The 26273-nt window shown below is 32.0% G+C and overlaps 2 protein-coding genes across 5 annotated transcripts; both read right to left on the bottom strand.

Moving 5' to 3' along the window:
* Nucleotides 1-6578: 6578 nt before the first annotated feature.
* Nucleotides 6579-8338, bottom strand: LOC137828317 (VQ motif-containing protein 19-like). The gene has a single exon (XM_068634838.1). The coding sequence runs from the start codon at nt 8165-8167 to the stop codon at nt 7484-7486; it is 684 nt and encodes a 227-aa protein (XP_068490939.1). The 5' UTR covers nt 8168-8338; the 3' UTR covers nt 6579-7483.
* Nucleotides 8339-19131: 10793 nt separating this feature from the next.
* On the bottom strand, nt 19132-25692 carry LOC137828647 (dynamin-related protein 5A). Of its 4 annotated transcripts, none has more exons than XM_068635331.1 (9): nt 25181-25639; nt 23757-23948; nt 23458-23664; nt 22518-22946; nt 21944-22171; nt 21660-21855; nt 20634-20945; nt 20285-20555; nt 19132-19594 (listed from the first exon to the last, which is right to left on the bottom strand). In XM_068635331.1, the coding sequence occupies exons 1-9, from the start codon at nt 25586-25588 to the stop codon at nt 19408-19410; spliced, it is 2430 nt and encodes an 809-aa protein (XP_068491432.1). In that variant the 5' UTR covers nt 25589-25639; the 3' UTR covers nt 19132-19407. The 4 variants fall into 4 exon arrangements, with proteins under 4 accessions (XP_068491432.1, XP_068491425.1, XP_068491418.1 ...); XM_068635324.1 differs by having other exon boundaries at nt 20634-20933; nt 25181-25613; XM_068635317.1 differs by having other exon boundaries at nt 20285-20945; nt 25181-25692.
* Nucleotides 25693-26273: the final 581 nt, after the last annotated feature.

Below are 26273 nucleotides of genomic sequence, written 5' to 3'. Positions count from 1 at the left end.
TCCTCTAGTGGTGGGTCTTCAACAAATGTTGAAGAAAAGGTAGACCAGATGGCAACTGAACTTGCAACTATAAAGAGCCAAATGCATACTCTACTAGCCTACATTGCTTCTAGACCAGACGTGCCGGAACATTTAGCTGCAATGGCAGCAAATTTTGTACAACCATCTATTAATGAGGTATAAATTATATACTTCAAATTTTATTCTAATACTGTTTTCATTTCTTTTTTTTTAAAATTGTCAGTTAACTATAAACATATTTTAACTTATTTCAGGCACCGGATGTTGGAAGTGATGCTCCATCACCAAACCAGAATATAAAATCAAGTGGAGGCAGTAAGACAAATTAGGATTGGAGTTTTAGTTCTAATATGTTTAGAAAGTGAAACAATTTATATTTTGACAATTTAATTTACTTGTTTGGATTAGTTTGACATTTTCAACTTTGTTCTTTAAATGAATGAATGAAGTCATCTTTTCATTATTATATTTCTCAATTTTAATTATATTATGAAATTAATTTATATTATAATTTAATTATATTATGAAACTTAATTGTGTATTGAAATTTAATTATAATATAAAATTAAATAATATTATGAAATTGATTTATAATATGAAATTTAATTATAATATTAAATTTAATTGTAATATGAAATTTAATTATAATATGAAATTAAATTATAAAACAGAATTAAATAAAATATTATAAATATTAAAAATAAAATTAAATATTTAATATTTAAATTATGACAGTCATAAAGGTTATCATAAACGCCATACTATACCGTATTAACTGGCGTTTATAACTGCCACAATTTATGTTGGAATTGGTTTACCAGTTTGAAAATTACGACATTTATAACTGACGTAAATTACACGCTTAAAACTGTCATATTATACAATGCATAATATGGCGTCTGCTACAACGATTCTCATTTGACTGCCACATTAAACTTTGTGGCGGCAAGAATGTTGGCGTTATGGGGTACCGCCACATATGTAAAATGTGGTGGTTATAAATGCCAGGTTATACGAAAATAACCGCCACCACATACACGTTTTTTTTTTTGTAGTGTGTCAATTATGTTAGCTTTCTCTAACATTATATAACAAGCTTGGTCCATTGATTTCTTTTGTAGACATCGTCTACCTTCTTAATGAGACCTTAATATAGCTCTTTCAAAGATTGAACATCATCTGGAGAATTCCTTGAGACATTGTCTGTCATTTCCAACTAGTATTATATTCACTCTTGTCATCATTTGTTACTTTGTGTAACATCATCTTTCACTTTTCTAAGACAATTGTCATATGTATTTATTGCATCATATGTGTTTTGGTAACTTTTGCATTCTTAACATTAGAGATAATCTTTTATATATTTTTGTTATCATTAAAACATGTTTGGAGTCTTTTATCACGAGATTGTCTAAGATTGATTATATTGTCTATAATCTTAACAATTTCTACTTTGCTGATATCTTGCTCGTCTTGAGTGTGTACTTGTTAACATTGTACTTTTGAATACTTTCTATTCTTGTATAAATTCGAACCTTGTAGCTTGAATAATCTATAATTGATGTTTGCACAAATCTCACACGGTTCTTCCCTATTTTCGTATTAGACGCTCAAAGAGGAAACTTCTGATTTGAAGATTTCTACGTGTCTTGAGTGTTTATTCTTTAATGTTGGTCTTCAAAATCATTCTATATTTGTAAATCTTTAATATTTGAAACTTGATTTTTCTTTCTTCACTATCTGCGCAAATCACGTATTGTAGCTCCTTCGTTTTCAAGTTAGATGATCAAAAAGGAAACTTTGACTTTGAATTATTTTGCATGTCTCAAGTGAGGTAAGTAATTTCTAGAAACAATTTGAACACCATAATAAATACTGATCATGATTTAAACAAATAGGTATCAATGAATCAAATTCTTTAAATTTTAGAATCATAAATTATAAAAACCTTCTATAACAAAAATTTCATTATTAGTGATATATTTTTTAAAAACTTTCCAAGTTTATATAAGTTTTAAACGTTTCAGACTTTAACCAAGTTTTCTTTTGTCAAAATATAATTTAAAAAAATGAACTAATACCAAGTTGAATATACCTCTATTTTTTGAAAACCTTCTATCTAAACATGGTAAACTTGAAATTTCTAATATTGATTTCTTTTGTATCGCTTAGGTGTATCAGTACATACACAAATTTATAATCATCATAAAATATATATTTCATTAAAAAACCATTAAGACAATCAATATATACAATTTTTGAATTGCTCTATTTTACCTTCAAAATACAAAAACTTTCTAAAATTAATTTATCAATTTATTTGAATGAAAACTATGATTTGTATGAGTTAATGTTATCAAATGATGTTCGAAAATAATCAAGTAAGGTCAGAAAAAATTTTAAGAACAGATCGAGTTTAGACACTCTATAATATGTTAGAATGTCTAACGAGTAGAAAATGAAGTGACTATCTAATATGCAGAAAATTAAGTGACTATCTAACGAGTTCATGGTAATTGTTTGTCTAACTCATCTTGTAATCTGGAATCGTCTAGCCTGTTGAGCGTCAAGAGATTGTCTAACTAGACGTATAACACATCTTTATACTGTGAGACCATCTAGCAGTCTTTGCATAATTAGACAGTCTAACACTTCTATTGTAAATTGACTTCATTTCCATGAACATAGAGACTGTCTAGTAAGCTTAACTCTGAGAGATCGTCTAACAATTTTAATACTGCAAGATTGTCTGACAAGTTTAATCTTAATAGATCGTCTAATGTTTTTGGCTAAGTCTACACAATAATAGCTTTGTTAAAAAAAAATCTTAGCACACCTTATGATATTTTTTTATCATGAAAACTCATACACTCTTTTATCATAAGACTGTTTAATAGGTATTAGATTGTCCAACCGGTAATATACCAGTTAGCGTCTTAATAGTATTAAGATAATTTCAATGGATTGAAATGATATTTTAAAATATTCTTAACAAAGGTCTTTAAAGACTGGAGTGAATATTTTAATTGGTTATGTCATCAAATCAATTTGTTAAAATTACTTAAAACCTCAAGTAATTATGTAGAAATATTTTAATTTGTTATAACTAATTTTTAGTAGATAAAAATCTCTTAGATTTTAAGGATGTTGCTATATGTTATATGTTATGTTTTTAACAAATTGAAAACTTTAACTAATCCATTATTCTTACCTTAAATAAAATCAATCTTATAATCCATTAAAATTGATAAATTAGTTTTTATAAAGAGTTTTTCTGTGAGGTTTTAAAAAACAAGAGAAAACTATTGAAGAACTTCCACATAGAAACATTTGTAATATTTGAGAGAGAAGCTTTTCTATGCAATTTTTTTTATCAATTATAGCTTCTCTTGAATATATATCACTAAAGGTATTTCAAAAAATCAAGAGAAAACTATTGAAGAACTTCCACATAGAAACATTTGTAATATTTGAGAGAGAAGCTTTTCTATGCAATTTTTTTTTATCAATTCTAGCTTCTCTTGAATATATATCACTAAAGGTATTTCAAAAAACCTTTTCAAACTCAAATTTAAATCTCAATTAAATACATTTTTGTTTTCATAAAATATCTTTTGCAAAGATATATCAATTAAGTTCATTGTGCTTTAGATAATGTTTTCAAAACATTAAAGCACTACATTGTGATTAAATATGATTTGTATAACTCATCATAATCAAAACACTGTTTAGAACACATTGAATAGTCATTTAAGCACATGTAAAAACTGAAATGATTAAGTATGGAAACTTCTCTGACACTTGTTCGTCCAACATATGATCTTCTTCTGTCATGTTCATTCGATCATCGTCTGGTCTATTAAGGCTCATGCTTTACTGTGTGTAGCTCGTTGATCAACATCGTCTGATGCATTTACCTTTGAGCACTTCGTGTTTAGATTGCACCTAAACTTAAGTATGATGCTTGATCCATTGAGTTATGTTTTCAGACTTCGTCTGCCTTGAGATCTATACAACCTGTTGCATCTAAGATATTCTCAAGGTTTGATTAGCCTTTTGATATCATCAAAACGTATTTGAAAGTTTCACTGATGGGATAATCTAAGATTGAATTGTATCAAGAAAGATCAACATCAACATAAAATTACTCAAGACACGAAAGAGGTATTCGTAACAAACATTTTCTTTTGGAGTCTCTAATGCCAAAATGATGAAGTGCACAACGAGAATTGTGTAGTCTTTAAGTATTGCATTTAACTAGCTTCAACGATCATCATTTCTGAAGACTATATGAAGGAATGAAGTTGAAGAAGATATAAGAAGTGAAGAACGATGAGGAAAGAAAATCAATTCTGATAAGATATAAGATTCACATATACTGCATATAAAGTATCTAATCATTCGGGTTGTGAGCTATCTATTGTAAATTATTCACTTTATGAAGTATACCTAATGAGTTTTTACGGTTCTCTCTTTGATATTGTTTTTCTAAGACTGGTGTACCTGAAAAGGTCAGGATACTTGTTTCCAAAAGTGTGCTAAAACTTGTTGCAACCTGTAATTGAATTTCAATATGTTATTTTGTATTCTTGAGATATCTTAATCAATTGAAATCTTAAAGAATTTCATTCTAAATATATTTTTTTAAGAAAATTTTGAAAATTCAATTATTCTTTTTTAAATTTGGTCTATCTTTTTAACAATATAAACACATAGGTAAAATGTTAAAAGAAATAGTGAAGTTAGTATTCAAGTTGGAATTGACATACTTAACGTTGAATATGTGTCATACACGGCAAAATCAAGAGTTAAAATTTCTAACACGGTAAAATTTATGAAATTGCATATCAACAAATAATTAGATAAAAGTGTAGAAAAATTGCATAATATATCAAATTAAAGTATTTATATAAAAGTAAAATGATAGTGGTCCCATTTCTTAGTTTTGGAGATTTGTGAAGATGTTGACAGATCTTTACAACAATGGAGGACTAAAGTGCAATAAACTCACATATTAAGGATTAAAAATATAAAAAACATGAGCAACATTTGGACGGAGAATCCAACCATTTTTGGAAGCATTACATTATAAAATTCTCCAAAAATGTGTTGTAAAGATAATAAAATAATGGGAATTTTTCTTTTCTTAAAATAGTTTAATAAAATCCTTAAACCCCTCCTAAATTTCATTATGCTTCATCATGAGGTCTTACTAGACCACCTAATTAGCTTCCCTATTTGTCAAAAAAGTGATCACAAACCGTGGAACTAGATGTCCTAATTGAATAAAAAGTGGTAGAAAAAATTTAGAAAACTTATTCTTGTCCATTTTTTGTTCATTGCATTGGCACAGTTGGGTCCAACCTAGATGTACCTAAATGACAAAACAAAGTCTAAAAGGTTGAAGAAAAGAAAAAGGTATTCATCTCATATTCTCTAATCTTGTTATTTATATATGGAATATTGTTTACAACCCAAGTTACTTTCTCTAAGAATGATGATCATGTCAAAAGTTCCACTTTCTCTTTCTCCATCTTTAGACCTTCTATTGTAAGTTTCTCATTCCTACTTCATTTCTAGGTTTCTCACTACAACTTCAAAATTTAAACCAACAAAATAGAAAATTAATAAAATATGGTGGAATAGCAAATTGCTTTCTAAATTTTTTATTTCAACTCTTCTTATTTGGTTTACAAGGATAATTGACAAGTTAAGAGAGGTGGAACAAATTTACTTTAATATTTGGAGAATGATATCTTGACACCAGTTTTATTTAAAAAATGATTGTTTTTTATTATTAGAGTGTCAAATATACTTTATTCTTAGTTTTATCTTGTAAGAGAAATTTATACGAATTTTAAAAATGTATGTTTTACATACTTTCACCTCTAAAATAAAAAACAAAAAATCGTATAAATTGTGTGAATTTACATATATACCCTCCAAATTATAAAACAAAAGAATGATGATCCTTTAAACATAGTAAGAGAGTTTAAGATGTATAACGTAACATAATTGATTCCGAATATAACATAAGTCTTTTAGATTTTCTTAGTCATTTTAAAAATATTATTATAAAGAGTTATTTAGAATTTGCTTAAAATTCCTTCTCCACAAGTTCATAAAAAAATAAGAAAATAAAATAAAATTTACTTCTATATATGTCTGAGTAAATTATTATTCTTATTAAGTAATTTTATTCTAACATCATCTTTGAATAGTCTTTTGCTGATTTTATTACATGCATTTTGTGGTAATCAATTTTGTACAAATAACATTGTCAATTTGAAAATTCTTTTGGATAGTCACAAACTCACTACTGATAGAAGCTCATCAAATTTCACTGAGTCATAGATATCTCTTTTTCTTTTGCTGCGTTATTTTGTTTCATCTTTCTCCCCTTTGTTGCAATTTTGATGGGATTGAAACAACTTACAACCTTATTATCACTCACTTGAGTCCTTGTTTAATTGCTGCCATGCGAATTTTCTTTTATACTTCTCATAAATGTCTAGTATTAGTCATGCAGAGCAGAAGATGCAGAACCAGAACACCCATTGAAGAAAAAATCTTACCAATTAGATTTCTGCATAGTTTCATCAGTAATAAGGAGAATTAATGAAGAAAGTTTTAGTGATCACTGATCAGTACCTACATACATACTCACTAAGATGTAACAATTATTACAGACAAGGTACTGTCACTATCCATGATTTTATTTTGTCACTTGAAAACAAAAGAAAAAAAGCAAGAAAAAAAGGTCTCTACTTTGCTACTTTGATCTGAAAGGGATCATGAGACCTAGTACATTAACATGAATTTCCATCCAATAAGAGTGAGACAAGGAAAACCAAACCCCAAAACACATCACGGTGTGTCGTGTGAGTCTCTCAGAAACTATTAATTCAGACTAAAATGTTGCATAATTACTAAGTAGAGGGACCCTTTCAACCTTCAACCTTCATGGAGTTGACCCACCCACCTTCCCTTTGGGTACATCTATCTTTGATGAGAGGTATAGTGGGATACAGTAAAGTCCTTAGTAGAGACACTGTTATGCACCAAAAATATCTCCCAAAAAACTTGTCTCTTCATAACTTAGTCTTTGGTGGTTGGTGTGAAATTGAATCTACACACATGATCATAAACTTGGACTCGCGATTATTTCCTTTTGATGTGGTTTAGTAACAAACGTTGGAACATGAGGAGACAAATTTAGAATTAAAAAAAAAGGAAGAAAAGAAGAAAAAGTCATCTAATTGAGAGGAGAAAGAGATAGTAATAGCAGCAAAATCTAAGGTGGAAGGAAGACAAAGAGGGCATCGTCATCTTCATTTCATGGAAGGAAGGAAACAAAGTGTACAATTTGAGTAAGCTATGTACCTTTCAAATGATAAATCATAGCTTGAAGATGATGATGATGATACACAGAAATCTACTTTTCAGTTTGGGTTGATTTTTCTCAAGGTAACTGAGAAACTCTAGGTGAAGTGACAGGGAACAATGGCAAGAGTTGAGGCTGAAATTCTCTTAGAGTTGACATGGGAGAGGGATGCAGGTAGAACCCTTTTTCAGCTATGGCTTTCTCTTCCTCTGAGGAGGAGCTTCCAAGTGAAGGTGAAGACTTGTCAAAAGGGTCATCATTCAATGGAGTGACAGGGCTGAGAGTGAGGGAGGGGAAGTCAAGCAAGCTTGGGGAGAGGATCTCTGCCTTGTGGGGTGAGGAGGAGAAGCCTGAGCTGTGTGCAAAATTGGGGACCAAGGTGTTGATCATGAGGGTGTTCTTGAGGTTGTTGTTCCTCCTTTCATAGAGCTTGAACCCTTGCTGCTTGTTTGGTGTTGTTTTCATGGGAGGGATGTTGAAGGTCTTGGAAGATGGTGGTGGAATTGGATCTTGTGGCTTGGTGGAGTCTGCTGAGCCAGTGAGCATTTGAACTACCTGTTTGAAAGAGGAAGTGTCAGCTTGAACAAAGGTGGTGGGGTAAGGGGTGCAGTCAGATCTGGGGAAGGATTTTGGTGTGGTGGGGATTTGGATTCCAATGCTATTATTACTGGTGCTGTTGATGCAGTTGTTGCTGAGATTGGTCCTTGGTGAGTTCATGGAAGGTGGGGTTTCTGTGTCTTGGAGCCTCAAGCTGATTTCCATTGATTGGAGGAGGGTGAAGTGATGAAGGTGTGAAGAGAGATCAAAAGGGTGAGGGTTGGTTTGGACTTTGGATGAACATTGAAGAAGAAGAAGAGAGATAGTAAATGGAAGAGTGAAAAAGAAGACTTGTTGGTTGGTTTTGATTACTTTTCCTGTTTTGTTTAGTTGAAACTTTCTTCTTTCTTCACACTATTCTTTTATTATTATTATTTTTTATCATTTTCTTATGCTGATGATGACATATTCTTTGTCTATAGAGAAGTGTAAGTAATTTAACTTTGGTCTTTTGGTGGGGCTTGGAAGTGTGGTTGAAGAGAGAAACAAATGGCTTTGGGATCAATAAATAAAGATAGAAAAACAGAAAAAGGAAGATTAAAAAGTCTTGTTTACAGCTGGTCCATACAAATTATGAATTTTAATTATATAAACTAAACTTTATTCTCCCTCCATTTTTAAAATACACTATATTTTTTTTATAAAATTAAGATAACAAATAAATAACTCTTTTACTAAATTATTTTTTACTGTTAGATGAAAAGTTGATGTGCCCTTTCTTGTTTAAAAAAAGTAGCTTTTACAAACAGTGTTTTCTTTCTTACACAAGAGTATTTGCTTGTTCAAAATTCCTTTCATGTTTAACAAATTATCAATTTTATTGTTTAACCAAACAAAGAAATTATTAAAAAATAATTAATCTTGAACGAGAAAAATACTTTTAAGAGATAATTAATAATAATAATAATAAAAATTAGTATTAAATTATGTTTTCATTAAAAATGTAAATATAGATATACTTTACCACATTTGTTTTCACTAGTAAATAACAGCACAATTGTTTTCTCTTATAAATATAAACATAACTTTATGAGTAATGCAGAAAATAGTAGTTTAAATGTTCAATTATTGTCTAAGCATATTTTTAGAAAAATATTTGCATTTAATTTTTAAAAATATTTCTAACATACTAAATATTTTTAAAAAATTAATTTTATTAAAAATAAAAATATAATATAATTTTGATGAACTAAGGATAAAATATAATCAATATAAAAAACGAAAAAAACTAATTAAAGTATAATTGAATCCTCTCTATTGTTTTTTATATCTGTTTTCACATTTTTTTTAATTGTTTGTTGTATTAATTAGTTTTTTTAAATATCTTCAATTAATTAATAAATAAATATTTAGTAAAAAAATATTAAATATTGAAAGATGATAAGTAACAATTAGATAAAAGTAAAATAAAAAATAATTTGGAAGAATTTTACAAAATATTAACAAATTTAATATCTGAAACTAAAATAAGTATATGAGAAAATAAAATAATTTTGTTGGCATGAAAATAGTGCGAAATTGCATGATGTGTGAATGGTTGATTGGGTTGTGTGTTACATCTGTGATGCATGCTTATGCAACAAAAGAATCTGTGATGTTAGAATTAGGAATTTTTGGGCACAAGCATCGATCAGTGCGACACCACTAGCAAAGTGCTGAATGATTATTATACTATGGGAGTTAAATAAAATATGAGAGTGGGGGTTTGACTTTTGAGACTCAATTCTACTATTCATCATGATGGGATTGGTAAAGAATGATTTTGTTCACTTACGTTTAATACAGTATGAACTCGGACGACATTTGTAAAACACTCCGATATATATTCGAGAAGTGGCGAATTCAAAAGATATTTGTTAAATTTATGAAAATTTTAACATGATTTTAATATAATTTTAAAAAAAATATATTAATTTTTTAAAAATTCAAATTTATTATATAAATTTTAATATGGTTCTAACATAATTTTAAAAAAAATATATTAATTTTTTAAAAACTCAAATTTATTATATAAATTTTAATTATGATTATAAAAATAAGAAACAAATTCTTTTGAATTGTTCATAAAAAATATCTTTCTGCTCCAAAAAAAAATCTGAAACATACTTGTGTACATAAATATCTATTATCAATTTATATAATTTATAATTATATAATATATAGATTCACATTTTATAGATTATACGTATCTCTGTGTCTGTATAAGTGTCCGTATAAGTGTCTATGCTACATAGGTCATATTGTTTAGAAATTGAGACCAATGACAATTTATTTATTTTTTATTTTTTCAACTTATTCAAATATTTTTTAAAGATAAAATTGTTGGAGATCCCACATCGACCAGAGATTAGAGCCTTTCATTGTATATAAGTGGGTGCAAACCTTAACCTCATGAGTCGGTTTTATGGGGTTGAGTTAGGCTTAAAATCCACTTTCGTAATAGAAACTGTGATAGAACATTGATTTAATAATATTATTTTTCAAATTACAATTTATGAGAAAAGTTATTAAAATGTAAATCTTCATGATAAAATAATTTTAAAATTATATTATGTCACGTTATATATGGTTACACATTTTAGAGGTGAAGTTTATTATTATGTAGTTGTGAAAATAAGATTTTTTTAATAATAAATGTATTACATTACGTATATTGTGGTGTGTTGTGTGCACTTTCTAGAGTGCAATTTGCACGAACCAATGTCGTTCGGTTATGACCAAATCCAACTCTGACATGCACAACACGGCTATCACCTAACATGGACTTTAACATGATGGTTATGTATTCTTTGACTAATGATTAAGAGTTTTTATCATTTTAAACGTACACAAAATTTAGGAGAAAAATATTGACATGAATTTAAGATAATTGACCATGAATAATTCATAATATGATGAAAAAAATATGAGTATTAAATAAGGGTAAATAAATGGATAAGTTAAACTGAATTATTACCATAAACAAATTGTATTTTCCAGCAGAAGATATCTCTTTGTAGTATTTCAAAAAGTTTTCATGTAAATACATATTATCTACTAATTGTCAAAGGTTTAAAATATGTATGTATTCTTACACATAAGTAATTATTCATAAATAACTAAAATATAAAAAATTATTATTAAATAAAAATTAATTTTAAAGATCAAAATAATTAATTATTATATTCACTAAATTATAAATCATTTTATAAACTATTTTTTTTTATATTTATAGTAGTTTATATTATTAATAAAAATTTATAAAGTAATTTTTAAATTAATAATTAATCGTTAGTTATCAAAGTTTTAGCTACTAACTATTTTATATTCTAAATTAGTTTCTATTAGTCTTTTAGAGACTATTTTATAATTTAAAATATTAATAGCTAAAAATTTGATAATTAATTTAAAAATTATTTTATAAATTTTTATTAATAATAGAAAACACTTTAGATATCAATAATATTTAGTTTATAAAATAATATATAATTTAGTCAATATAATGACTAATAATTTTTTTCTTCTAAAATTTTATTGTTATTTAATGATTTTCTTGTATTGATAAATAATTATTCTTAAGTAATTAATGTCGATAAATTGATCCGGAATTCTATTATTCTTAAGTTACCTACGAATATTTTTCCATGGGCAATATTACATTACGAATCCATGGCAATGAATATTAGGAGTGGCAAAGCGGGCAAAAAGCGGGTTGGGTTGGCCCGCTCCGCATAGAATCTGTGGGCTGATTTTTGTAGCTCGCCTCGTATAAGGGTTTGTCCGTGAGCTTGCGGGCCAGCCCACAGAATTTTTTTTTTTAAAAAAAATTAAATAAAATTTTTGAAATTTTATTATTTAGATGCATTAGGTAAATTGTTTCATAATATTATTTTCATGAGACATGCATAGTAAGATGTTATTAAAATTTTCGAAATGTGAAATATGAGGCTACATGAAGAAAATATAGAGGTGCAGAAAAAAAATGTATACATTTTAAAGTTATGCGGGCCAATCCGCCCCGCCCGGCACTTGACCCGCGCGGGCTACAGTTTATGTGGGGCGGACCTAAGCGGGCCAGCGGGTTGAAATAAGCAACCTGTCCCGCGTTTTTTTTCAGCGAGCCGCGGAACAGTCTGCATGACCTATCCCACTTTGCCACTCCTAATGAATATATATGTAATGAAACTATTTGTGTTACTTTAGTAAAATTTGTATATATTGGCAAATAATTTTTGTAAGACTTTACAAGTGTAAATCGTTGATAAAAATATTGGTAATTTATACATTTATTAAATAATAATATTTTTTATTTCATATTATTTTTTTTATTCTTCAATGATGAATACAATCTAACAATATTTAAATATATAAAGAGTATGTCAATCACACAAAAAAAATGTTGATTGTGTATTAAATTTTTTTTATGGAAACATTTCTAAGCAAGTCCTGAAAGGAAAATTCTTAAACTTTTAAGTTTCTTGAAAGAAACTCATATTTTTCTTCTCTTCAAGGAGGGTTCCTTGAAGAAGAAAAGAGAAGATTACTCCCTTGTTAATGACCTCAAAAGAACAAGTTCATATGTGCTATATCAAATCTTCATTTAATTTCAAGGTGAGTTTTGCAAGAGACAATGAGCTTTATATATAAATGTCTAGCCCTCTTGCACTCCATATACAATGGATGTGGGACATAAAACACAAAAACAAGAGTGAACAAGGAACACCCCAAATTAGCCTATTTTAGGCTTATTCCATGTGACGTGGGACTACTATGCACCCTCTCTTGTGTTGACTAAGGTTTGGAGGTGTTTGGTCATCCTTCCTTATGAAATAAAGAAGTTGTATTCGGAAATGGAAGTAAAGGTGTGATAGAGTTAAAACCATAAACAACCTCAAAAGGAGAAAAATTACTTGTCTTATGGATTACTCAGTTATAAACAAACTCTACATGAGGAAGATGTTCATCTCAATACTTGTTCCCCTTTAATATGACCCTCAATAAATTGGGTAGTAACCTATTCACTACCTCAATTTACCCATCAATTTGAGGGTGACATATGGTAAAGAACAAGAGTTTGGTTACAAGTCTTTCCAAAAGAATACTCCAAAAATGAATTAGGAACTTAATATTCCTATCTGACATTATAGCCTTGGGTAGACCATGCAGTCCGACAACTTCCTTAAAAAAAGTATTGAGATATGGCTAGCATCATCTACTTTGTGACATGGTATAAAATGAGTTATTTTACTAAAACAATCCACTACCACAAAGATAGAATCGTAGCCATTTTGGTTCTTGGGAGACTAAGTACAAAATCCATACTAATGTCAACCCAAGGGGTGCTAGCTATGGGGAGGGTTGTGTAGAGCCCATGAGACATTACTTTAGCTTGAAGACAAACTAGAGCAAAACCTTCGAACATCTACTCTCATGTGTAACCAATAAAATTTGTTTTTCAAGAAAGTAAGAGTTTTTATCAACTCATAAATGGCCCACGAGACCTCCCTCGTGACTTTTTTTTATGAGAAGCTTGCTAATGGATCCTAGGAGTATACCCATTTTATAAAGATACCCTCAGAAATGTGACCCATTAATATGCTTCTTGAGACATGGTGCAAATGTGGATGCAAAGTTGATGTCATTCCTTTATGTTATCAAAGCCTAAGATTTGAGAGCTTAGAGAGATGAGTAATGCGTGTCTTCTAGATAAGGCATCAACTTCTAAATTATTTTTCCCTTTCTTTATAATAACATAAGGGAATTGTTCCAAAAGTTTAAGCCCCTTACCATGTCTTTTATTTAATTTCCCTTGTCCTCAAAGATACTTAAATGACCCAAGACCAATGTGTATGATAAATTCCTTGGTCACTAAATAGTGCTCCCATGTTTTGAGGGTCCTTATTAGAGCATAGAGTTTTTTTGTCATAGGTGGGATAGTTCAAGGTGTGTCCATTAAGAGGTACATCATTCTAAATAAGTTCATTAAGAGGAGTGACAAGTGTAGAGAGGTCCTTGACAAATCTTCTATAGAAGTTAATGAAAGCTTAAGACTTTTACCACATTTTTAGGTGTGGGCCATTCTTGGATAACCTTTATTTTATCAGGGTCTACATGAACACCATCTTTTCCAACTTTGAAACCAAGCAAGACCACTTTTTCCTTACAAAAGGTACATTTTTATAAGTTGACAAAGAGGTGTTATTCCCTAAGAATAAATAAGACTTGTTTAAGATTACCTATGTGTTCATCTAGACTTCTACTACAAATTAAAATGTCATCAAAGAAGACAAAAACAAATCTTCCTATTCAATCCCCATGTACACGATTCATTGATCTTATAAAAGGGCTAAGAGCATTGGTTAAGTCAAAAGGCATGACTAACCATTCATATAGTTCAAACTTGGTCTTAAGATCAATTTTCCATTCATATCCTTATTTAATTTCTTATTTAAGGGTAACCATTTTCAAGATCAATATTGGAAAATATATTCACTTTATATAACTCATCTAACCTAGTGATTAGGTTCTTATATTTTAGAGTCAGGTTGTTGATGGTCCTACAATCTGTACACATTCTTCATGACCCATCTTCTTAAGGACAAAAACAAATATAATCTAACTGATGGATTTGATGCCTATATTTTACAATGATGTTGTTGATGGCCTTACCAATTCTCCATGACCCATCCTTTTTAGGGACTAACAATGGGACATCACAAGGACTGTGAATCTTCTGTATCTAACCCATCTTCAGCAAGTCATTCACTTAATTCTCTATCTCTTTAGTCTTTTAAGGGTTAGCCCAATAAGTTGGCCTACTGGGTAGATTGGCTTTGGGAATTAAGTTAATTTGATGTTCTATTCCCCTCGAAGGTGGGAGTCCATGAGTAACTTGCTATGGAAATAAATAATCATTTTAAAAAATTTGTACCTCATGTGCAAGAGACTCAAGGTCATGACTCGTGGCAACAAGTGTCTCTTTGCAATAGAGAATGAAAATAGGTTGTTCAACCTCAAAGAGATCTTTTATTATTTTTATTGAACAAATTCTCTGGATAGGACACAAACCTACAAACTAAATTCTTTCCCACCTTTTATTTATGCGTGAAAGTATTTTACTTTTCTTTTTCTCTCTGTTTTCTCCTCTTCTAACTTTTTTTTTTTCATTTTTATTTGGTCTTCTCTCACTTGTTGGGGGTGTGATAGGACACAAGACTATCTTTTTGCCCTTCTGAGTGAAACTTATTTAGTTGGTGATGAAATCATGGATATATTGCTTATCAAATTGCCATGGCCTTCCAAGTAAGACATGTCTAGCTTCCATAGGAACTATGTCACACACAAATTTAGCTTTGTAATTGCCTAATGGAAATTGGAATACTTTCTTGTTCATTAACTACCATCCCACTGTCATCTTTGATTCAGTTTATAAGGTTTAGGATGGGGTGTAGTAGTTAAGGCTAACTTGTCTACCAACCTTGAGCTACAACAATTACAATAAGAACCACTATCCACAATAAAAAAAATATATATTTTCAAAGACTTTACATTTAATATGGAATAGGTTCTCTCTTTAAGATTATTCAAGCTTAATATATTTGCCTTCAAGAAGCCTTCTCACCACCATCAACAAGTCTTCCTTCACAAGGTAAGGCTTCCTCTTTAGAACTAGAGTTTCATCCTCACCAAGTGAAGATTGAGATTCTTCTTGGCTTTCAATCTCTTAGTCTTTCAAAACCATGATTTTCTTATTGGGACACTCAAGCATAATGTCCTCTACCAAGAGATCGAAAGCACTAGATATATCTCGCTCTAGTTTCTTTAGATGGTTATTTTTCTATATTTTCGTTTTTCTTTTTCCTTTTGTTTTTCCTTTTTCTCTTTCCCTTCCTTTCAATTTGGATTCAAAACACATTCCTTTTCTAGTTGGATATTCTTTCTCCAGTTATGTTCATCATCTTCCATGTGTTAGACGCTCAATAAGGAAATATTGGTTTTAATGAAATTTGTGCGTCTTTAACATGTATTTTCTCTTTAAATAACTTTATTTATATGTATGAACTTTTTTTTGTTGAGGTTCGAATATCACTAAACTTGGATGTTTCAATTTCTGCATTATTCATTTTCTTCTTCATGTCAGATGCTCAAACAAGAAAGTTCTGATATAAAACTTTGATAAGTCATGTCACTTGTATATGCTTTAATTCTTATTTCTCTTTGTGTATATTTGTTCGCAACCGCTTGATATTACTTTGATATTCATCCGCGGGAATCTCGCTTCTTAGCTTCATCTCTTTTCTATTAGACGTTGAAAATGGAAAATTTAACTCTCAATTCTACTCACGTCTTAGTGTGCCATTGATAATATATTGGAACAATATCAATATTAGTGAACATAATAATTAACAATTTAACTCATGGGTATCACTGAAACAATATCTTTATAATATTTTTGAATTATTGAGACTTTCTTTTCTCAAATATTTCTCCTTGAATGAAGTTTCAAATTTTTTCCAAGTTAATATAAATTCTGAATGTTGTAGTGTAATGACATTTAACTCGGGTAGGTTCCACCAAATATATATGAAAAAATATTTTATATAAAAAATATTTATGCAATGTTTTTCGAAGACATTTTAGTGAAATATTGTTCACTCAACAACTTGCTAATATATTCTTAAACTTAATTCTAATTACACAACTATATTCGGAAAAAATTTATAATCAATATGGAAATTATTTTTTCATTCACAAAACATTAAAGCATAACATATTTAAGATTTTTAGATTTATCTATATTACGTTCTCAAATACGAAAACTTTCCCATTTAACCATTAATCTTATTTGAAAATAACGTTTTATATAATTTAGAAATATCAAATAAGATTCGAAAACATAAGAACAATGTCATAAAATATACTAAGAATGCAAACGTTTAATATGGACACTTCCCTGACATAGTGCTTCATCTGACGAGTAAAAGATATTTGTATCGTCTGATATGTTCAATCTTCAGTGTTCGTCTAATGGCTTGTAAGTAAATGTTTTGATATCGTCTGCTTTGTGATATCCAAAGAGTTCGTCTGACAAGATCTTCTAATGAGTCGTGAGCACTAGGATTGTCTAATAAGATCTTCTTAACTACTTCATCTAATCCATTACAAAGGGATCGTCTAATGCAGTTTTTCGACATCGTCTGACTTGTTCCTTAACATTGTCTAACGGGTTTTTGTTGTTGTATCATCAGATACATTAAAGCTGGTGGGTCTTGTTCATCTTCTCTAATGTTTTTGTCTAATCTTATATTGCATACGAGTGAACTTTGTTATGCCATAACACATCTTATAGTGTTTGTTATCATCAAAACACATAGACTCTCGTATGAGATCTTCTACTAGGGGATAGATCGTCTACTGACTTAACAATCTCTCCCTTTTTCATGATGACAAAAACTAAAAATCAAATGAAAAATCATTCACAAAGTATTTATCAATGTATGCAAGTGGAATAAGATATATCAACCAAATTACTTATTTATTTATTCCCTAAAAGATATTACAATCAATCAAAGTAAGGTTCAAAAAAGGAAAACTCAAACCAAGAATCTTTATTGAAAACCAAACCAATATTTTCTTAAAAAGCTTCCAAACTTTTATTTTTAAATTATTAAAAGGGTTTGTTGGAAGAAATCACCACTGCTGCAAAGGTTGATGAGGTTGGTTAAACAATTGACGAGGATGATTGGGTACTAACTCAAAGAGCAAGTCATTAAGATACTAGTTAAGTTATTGAGAAAAGGAGAGTGAATGACTATCTAATCTCTCAGAAAACTTAGACTCTATAAGTTATAACTCAAACAAATCACCCTCCCTGAATCGCATGATTCAGCCCACTCGTAGTGGTAGATGTTTCCTTAAAACTGTCTACTCAAACGCTTTTATCGAACTGTCTATTGCAACTGAAACACAAGATTAGCATAAATAATAGTTAAGTCTCAAATAAATTCAATTAGATGAATCTTATTTAAAGCAGTGGATTTATGCATGATTTTAGTCCAAGACAACTATGATTAAAGGTTTCAAGTGTGAATAAAATTATGCTCATCAATTATATATGTATTGACTATTTGTAAGTTTATAATTATTAGTTGATTTATTCTAGTATGGTATACTACAAAAAGTGGAAACTTGGAAATGATGTATACTCACAATGAAGAACATTTATGTATTATATTATTTACTTTATCCTTAGAACTTAATTTTATTTATGTGGAATCAATTCTTAGTTCGACTACCAATGATTTAGTTTCTACTCTTTTTGAATTAAACTCGACTTCTCACCAGATGTATATGGTTTAGAAAATATAAGAAATATGTTTAAGTATTTTATGATGAAAATTATTCCGTGGCTAGTTTTGGTTTGGCATACCACTACTAATTAGTGACTTGAACAAAAAGGGGCATATGTATGTTGTGAGGTTAGTTTATAAATTTATTCCTTGTTGATAATACTATTCCAAATATTTCAATCATCCAAAATAATGAGGCCAGACAAAAAGAGTTGTTCTTTGTATATGTATGTATTTTTTGTCTATTTTGTAAATGGATTGAGACCAAGTGTCTCCTATAATCTTATTCTTCTTTTGCTGAAAAAAAAAACTGTCTCAAATCTAGATATAGTATCTTTTTCAAGTTTGTGAAAGCATTCTTATACTTTCAAGAATAGCTCATAATGGGGAAAAAAGAGAAGAGGCAGGATCACTTCAAACTAACTTTAATATTTGGCTCGTAAACTGTGTTAAGAGCGTGCTTACATTATGGCTGTCTCCTATTTGGCTTGTTTTCTCTTTCGAGAATGATACTATCATCATCACAAACAAGAAAACATTCAAAATTCCATATGGTCATCCATTTTTAGAAACGTAAGCTTGCACTTATTTCGTTGATAGTATGCAATTCAACCTACAAGGGGTAATAGCTCCATACCCCTTCTATAAACATGCTATGAGAATAGCCATGATATTGGCTTTTGGCACGCTATATGATCTTGTACCTTCTATAGAAGAATTTATTAAACTTTTTCAAAAGTTGAGGTTTATAATAATTCATTTTACTTTAGTTTTTTCTCTAATAAATTCATGCAAACAAAGTTCAAAGTGAAACTCTCAAACATTTACACAAATGCTTCCCGAAGCAACCAAAGCTAGGCTTTGCTCAAGTTGCATTTATTCTTTAAATGAACGTTATACCAAAGCAGGGTACAATAAAATACAGGTCGAGGGAAAGCTTTCTCTAAACTAGATACATTGATTTACTGTAATTATTGTCCAATTGGTTAAGAGCTGCTGGCACACTAAATCACAAGCATAATAAATTGCCGAAAGCACAGCCAAAAAATCTTGGCTCCTTGGAAAGCTAGTAACTGATCATAGTCCCTGAGCAACAGTTTTGAATTCATTCAAGCAAGATTGGAGTATCTTCTGACGCTTCATGAGAGACTCTCGTTCACTTTGTAGCACATCTATGGCACCAGGAGCTACAAACATGTCCATGAATTTCTCATCGTTCACAGCAAATAAATCCAACCCAAGAGCCACGAATATCCGGTCTCGGCTGCACAAAGTAAGCAGAACAAATAAGGAATTACTGTTCCATTAGAAATGAAAGTTTCATGTACTAAGGTATGTGGACCATGTTGACCATTTATACTGATTTATTATGTCATGTAATTGCAGAAGTGTACGCAAACTTAAAATAATTCAGGGTTCAACTATATGCAGCCCCTGTAGTTGTTCCTTTTTCAAGTTTTAGTCATTACATAATTTTTTATAGCCGTTTGCGTTACTAGAAAAAAGTTGTAACAGTTTTATACCATCGACAACTCTTCTCTAGTACAAGTGTTAAGAATCAAGACTTGACTAAAATTTCTCAGGGAATAGAAATTAGAATAGAGATAATTATAAGGACCGAGTGAATAGTTTAACTAACTAAATCGAATGAAGGAATATGAAATAAAAGCTACTGGACTATTTACTTGGATGAAGTTATTGAGTAACAGCCTAAATTCTGTAAAACAAATTAAATCAACCAGAAAATGAGAATAAATTCAACTGAGTTTATTATTAATGAGAATTGCATGATGCCTTAAATGAAAAAGTGGCTTAAATTTGGACAAAGGGCATTTAAATAATTGTGGAGTACTACTGAAGTGAGAAGATGCTACCTGAAACGAAATCTAGTTTAAGTTCCGCATTTGGATAAAATTACAGGCATAAACTGATTTCAAACAAGGCAGAAGCTTACCAAGGGGTTAGAAATCCAGAATTTAATGTTGATGTCACGCCTCTCTCAACAAGAACTTCACGAATACGTGCAAAATGCTGGGCAGCTGATATACAAATATCCGTGTAAGCTGAACCAGATCTCTCTCCATTTCCAAATAAAACGCCACCATTTTGCAACGTCACATAGTCAGAATTTTTGGAATTCCCTCCCATTCTGGACGCTCTCTTTCTTGGTCCCACGTCATTGCAAATTCCAAGCTCCTTTTTAACCACCCCATATGCTGCATCACCTGGTTGATCAGGAGATGGGGTCTCAGGGATAGTTATGTGACTTTCTCTCAAGGCATCTCTAGTTTCTGCTGCTTTACCTGGTGTGGTTTCTTGTGCATTGTTTTCTGGAGGTATATTTTCCTGATCCCTCCTTGCGTCACGGGAAGCTGAACTAGTATCACTTAGCTCAAGGAAAAACGAAGAGGCTGAAGCCTGGCTGAATTTGTTATAAGAGGGTTCATAGTCATTGAAGTAGCAGACCTGTGAGTATGGACTAGTAGCTGAATCAAGGTGGTGTCTTACAAGCTGCTTGCAATTCTTGGCAAGATTCCCTATGAAGCGATTGTAAGCACATCTTAAAGCAGCATGGAAACCTACATAGCCATCCATGTTTCCCCCTGTAATCCCACCTTCAAGGAACAAAAGCACCAGTCAGAGTCATTTTCTAATCAGTTACAGGGAAGCATATATGCAAAATCTAGGAGATAAAATTTAACAAGATCATTCCTCAAAATAGACAAGAGATAATTAAAGTAATTCCATGAAATTGACAAAATGAAAATGAATTATTATACCACAAGAACATAGTGAAAAAACGATAGAATAATACTTTTTTATTGTTGTATGATTGTATCATTTCAGTTCTTGGAGGACAAGAAAATATCCAACTACCTAAACAAATCAAATTAGTGTTTCAACTCCTCCCAAATGGCATTTTGTAAGATCTTTAAGCTGAAGAAACCATACCCTCTCAGGGGAACGTGATACAAAACGGTATCTTATTAGAAAGAATATGGGATTTCTCCCTCAATACAGTGTCTAACTTGCAGAACTGCAAGGGTCTACCCCTCCCAACCCAAAGGCCTAAGTTCTCTCACAGTTGACAAGATGGCATCCATCTTTTATTTATATACAGCTGGTCTACTAACAAAAACCCACCGTCAATTGGACCTAATCAATTGCAGTTCCATTAAATAACCCTTTTATTTCAGAGACTAAAATAGCTACTATCGAAGAATGACAATGATGCCATGATTTCGAACAGGAAAAGGAAAAACTATCCAAGAAAATTGTAACATTCAAGTAACGAAGACAGAACCTAACAACTAAGGAGCTTCACTTACATTCTAAATCTCGAATACGGTTTCTTTCTAAAGCCAAATCAAATAAACTTCCCAAGACAAAAGCAAGTCTGTCACAAGCAGTGTCAAGAAGAGGAGCAAGCCATGATTTAGCAGCGGCTCGAGCAATCTCTGCAGCAGCCTCTGTTCTTCCTCTTCCCCCACCTCGACCAGCGTGGGCGAGTAATATATTTGCAACCTGTTATAAAAGATACCCAAGAATTGGAAGTTGAAAATTGAATGAAAAAGATAGGATGTTCCTCACACGTTTATGAAAAGTAAATCACCTTCTCCCTCGACACTGACGGGCATTCTATGGAATATGCGGCACAGCGAAATTCATGCATCACCCTCTCAAATGCAGCTCCTCCATAAAGACGAAGAGTAGCATTGGGGGGGTTTACACAGGCAATGACACCAGGCCAAACCCCAATACCACTTTGTGACCTCTCTTCTACTGTTGTTTTCCCCCACTGCTCAGGGGAAGGATCTGCAGCACCATCAATCAATGCACCCTGGAGAAGTGCAAACGAAATGGTTAATTTCAAATAAACGTTCGCAATCTTTGAAACCATCTTTCTAAAAGGATGCTTAATATTGTAGGGTCATTTGTGTGCAAAGACGCTACATGACTATAGTTTACTTTTGAACCAGTGTCCAAAGTGAAAGGTGTAATGCAATAAAAACTATTATTCGTACGTTATCCATCAGGAGAAAACAAATGAAAACGCGAAGAAGCTTGTTAAATAAAACTAGCAATCAATGAAGAAAATGTTTCAATAGAAGAGTGTTATCACAAAAAATAGGTTCATCAACATCAGTTCATCCCTGGCAAAGTATATTTGACATAATGTTACCCACCACATGGTTGCTGATAGAAGCCACATGCAGCATTGCAAATTTCCTGAGATGGGAAACATCTGAAGTGGCCTGTATTTTCGAATCCATTCTAGCAAGTTCAGAAGTCACTTCACTGCAGCGTTGCTCTAGCAAAGCAAGCGTTGCTGGGGCGGCTTCTTTGTACTTCTTTTGAAGCTCCGACTCCAAAAAATCTCTCAGACGACCAAATCCAATATAGGATTTGAATTTTTCTTCATCAAAACCTCCCTTGACACCCTCACGCAAATGACGAAGAACCTCTGAGTCCACCTGAGAAATCTGCCTCCTGAACTCATCATTTGAAACATTACCCCTATCCTTTGGAAGTGCCACAAAAAAGGGGTGAGTGCTATCTCCAAGGTAACCACTCGCACTCAAATAGCGATCCACTTCCCACCGGTCACCAAATTCCTGCAAGCATCGGATAGCTGATCATTAAAACCAGTCTCTAAAATACAACGTACTATGCACCATTATATACTTCAAACTATGGTGTGATGAAGGATGCAACATCTTAGTGGCTGCCACTAATACAACCACCTCAAGTGGCCGTTACGGCTGACTGCATTGGCCACAATGCAACCACAAATGCAATCACAATTCAAATCCGTTCTTATTTAGCCTAATGGCAATATCATGAACCTCAAGATATACAAAGATTGTGGATTACATACTAACAGATTATTTTTCTTTCCTTCATAACTTGATGATTAGTGTGATTCATTTAGTCCCCAACAAAAGAAATACCACCACAAAAGTCATATCCCATTAAGTGAAATCAACTACATGGATCACATTAAAATAAATACTAAATTCTAAGGAATATCATTCAACATCAAATCTCTCTTTAACAATTTCTGCCAAAAAACCAATAATAGATTGTCAAACTTTCACTGTTGCAATAAAAAGGTTTCATCCATACCTTTAGACGGTTGTCAAATTTGGAGACAACAATCACTGTCCGCCTATATGTTGGGTCAATTTCGCGAATGGCATCCAACCACAACGAAGAGCACCACTCAACACTACTTTGCTGAAGGAACAAGAGTATGCGATGAGGAGGACTAGCCAAGGACTTCACCATGGAAAGGATTTCATCGGGTGTGTTCTCTGGCTCACCCTTCTTTGCCTGCAGGATCAGATGAGTTCCCATGAATACAATTCAGCAAGGATAAATGTCAAACCTTCACTTCTCACTGGGCAAAAATTCCAAGAACTCACCTTAAGAACAAACCCAGGTGTGTCAATAATAGTAAGGTTAGGACAATGTGCATACTCGGCTCTCATTACAATTGGCTTGGGAGAAACTGCTGCCTTGGTTTTCTTCAAAAGTGCCTCAGTTCTGGACTTTATAATGTCAGCAATCGCAGATGCCAAAACTAAGGGACTTCCATACTCTTCTGAATCCTCCTCCTGTGTTTCCAAAACTCGAGAATAAAACATATTGGCAACCCAAAAAAATTGTAAATTCAAAACCAATGTTGTCAAAGCTAGACCACATCCAAATAGTCTAACTTTGAATCAAACACCTACCAATTTTTTGTTTAATCTTCACCAAATTAAGTTATTCCTTTTAAAACAATTAAAGCTGAAAACCAATCAAGCCGAAACTGGCTAGGCGTATAAAAAATACAAAATATAAGAACCCATTTTAATTTTTTCTTCTTCGTTATAGAATGAGAACGAATTAAATGGAATGTATTATTAAAATATAATGAAACAAAATTATCCATTGGATTTTTGGACGTGTTACCATTGAACGACACAATGGTAACCATTGAATAAATATCTACATTAAAGCAGTGTTTTATTCAAATTTGAGAAATTATATTTTTTTTCTTAATTTTGAGAGATTAAAACCGAATTCATCCCAAATTTTAGAAACTAAACACATAGATCTTTCCATTGTATGTCATCCTCATTTTATCAATTCATATGACAAAAATACATTTGTCATTAGTTGATGTTAACTACATGGATACACAATCTCATTAGACTCAATACCATCATATCCCTCTTTACAACTTCCTCCAATGTTCTTCTTCACGGACTTTTTCTCCATCTTTTAACATTACTAAAAACTATGCCATCTAATAATATACTCACTGGTGCTTTAGACAACTTTCTTTTTATTCACCAGACACCAGTTTTCTATCATCTTTCCTCCATCGGTACTACTCCTTAAATAATGGAACGTGAGAGCAGTATATTCCATTCCTCTAAACAAATTGTTGGAATTTTCAATATCGGGCACCAAAGTTTCTCTTCCACAACTTCAGAAACCAAATCCACCAATAGTTAGAATTTCAAGAACTAAGTACATATTTGGTTAAAAGATACAAAAGTACTCTTAGAAATTATAATAGAAATGTGCGCGTTTCAAAGCATGAATCGAGAAGAAAATATATGTTCCTTCTAGATTAAAAATACTATGAACTCTCCCAACTTTAATCCAAACAAGTATAAATATATTGTTATACTACACCCAATGCCACTCTCCACTCTGACTCATGCACCATGAAAGAAACATTCAAAATTCTTAAACCCGACCGAACTAAACACTGTCTCTACCATACATGGATTCCTGAAAGAAGAACCACTCTGCAACATTCAATTCATAAAAAGAGAGTGGGAAAATTAAAAACCTGAAAGCGACATCGGGGTTCGAGAGCGGAGGCGTCGTGAACCATCTGGAGTATGAGGGGTCTGCGAGTGCCCATCTCGACCTCGCGCACGTTGAACCGGAATCCGAGGAGCGCCTCTAGGAGCGAACTCTTCCCGTCTGACTGGCCCCCGACCGCCACGATCTCCGGGATCGACATCGTCTCGCTGAACGCCACAGCCGCGGCCTGCAGCCGGTTGTACGCCTCAAACCGGGACTTCGACTCCGCCTGGCTCCGCCGGCTGCTCGCCTTGGACGACGGGGTTTTCGAGGGAGTCGCTGTGAATGAGGGGGGTGTGTCAGAACCGGCCACGGTGGAGGACGACATAGTAGCGACGGTGACGGAGGTGTGCTGGTGTGGAGTGGAATGGAAAGTACGGGGGAGAAACATGAGTTTGAATTTGAATTTTGTGATGGGTTGATGCGGATTTGAAAATGGGCTTGGGTTACAAAAGACCCAAAAGAAAGTACATTAGCCCATTTTTCCTCCACCTCCATAATTTTGGAAATATCAATTTTACCCTTCGAAGTATATTTAGGCATTGAATGGTGTTAGGGTGTTTGTATTTTAGTGTCAAGGTTGTGGTGTGCTTTGTGGTGGTGCTTAGTGGTACTTGTGCTTTTGATTTTTTATTTTCAGTTTTAGTTATAATTATCTTTATAATATGACATGTTTGTAAATTTCATAATTTTTATTCAAAAAGTGACATTTTTGTTAACTTTTTCTTTTGCATTCTCATTAAAAATGAAAATTTTTATTTCCTAAAAGTATATTTGACTTTGAAACCCTCCTTTTTCTCTCTTTAAACCCTCACTTCTATTTGAATTTCTCCTTGATTGTGCCTCATTGTCTTCCCTCGTCTTCCTCGAAAAACAACTGCACTGTCACTTTCTCTCAACTTCTCCTCCTCCTCATCCTCATCTTCTTCTCTGCTAATTGTGATCACAATGAGTTCGTGTTTGGTAGTGGTTCGTGTTTGGCGGTGGTTCGTGTTTGGCAATGGTGATGACACACAATGTTCTTCATTAACAACATGGTTGGGGTGCTAGCCCCCTTATTCCAGATGGCATTCAAT

The sequence above is a fragment of the Phaseolus vulgaris genome, chromosome 11 (assembly GCF_000499845.2).
Source record: "Phaseolus vulgaris cultivar G19833 chromosome 11, P. vulgaris v2.0, whole genome shotgun sequence".
Taxonomy (NCBI): Eukaryota; Viridiplantae; Streptophyta; class Magnoliopsida; order Fabales; family Fabaceae; genus Phaseolus; species Phaseolus vulgaris.
This window is presented reverse-complemented; position numbering and strand designations above follow the sequence as displayed.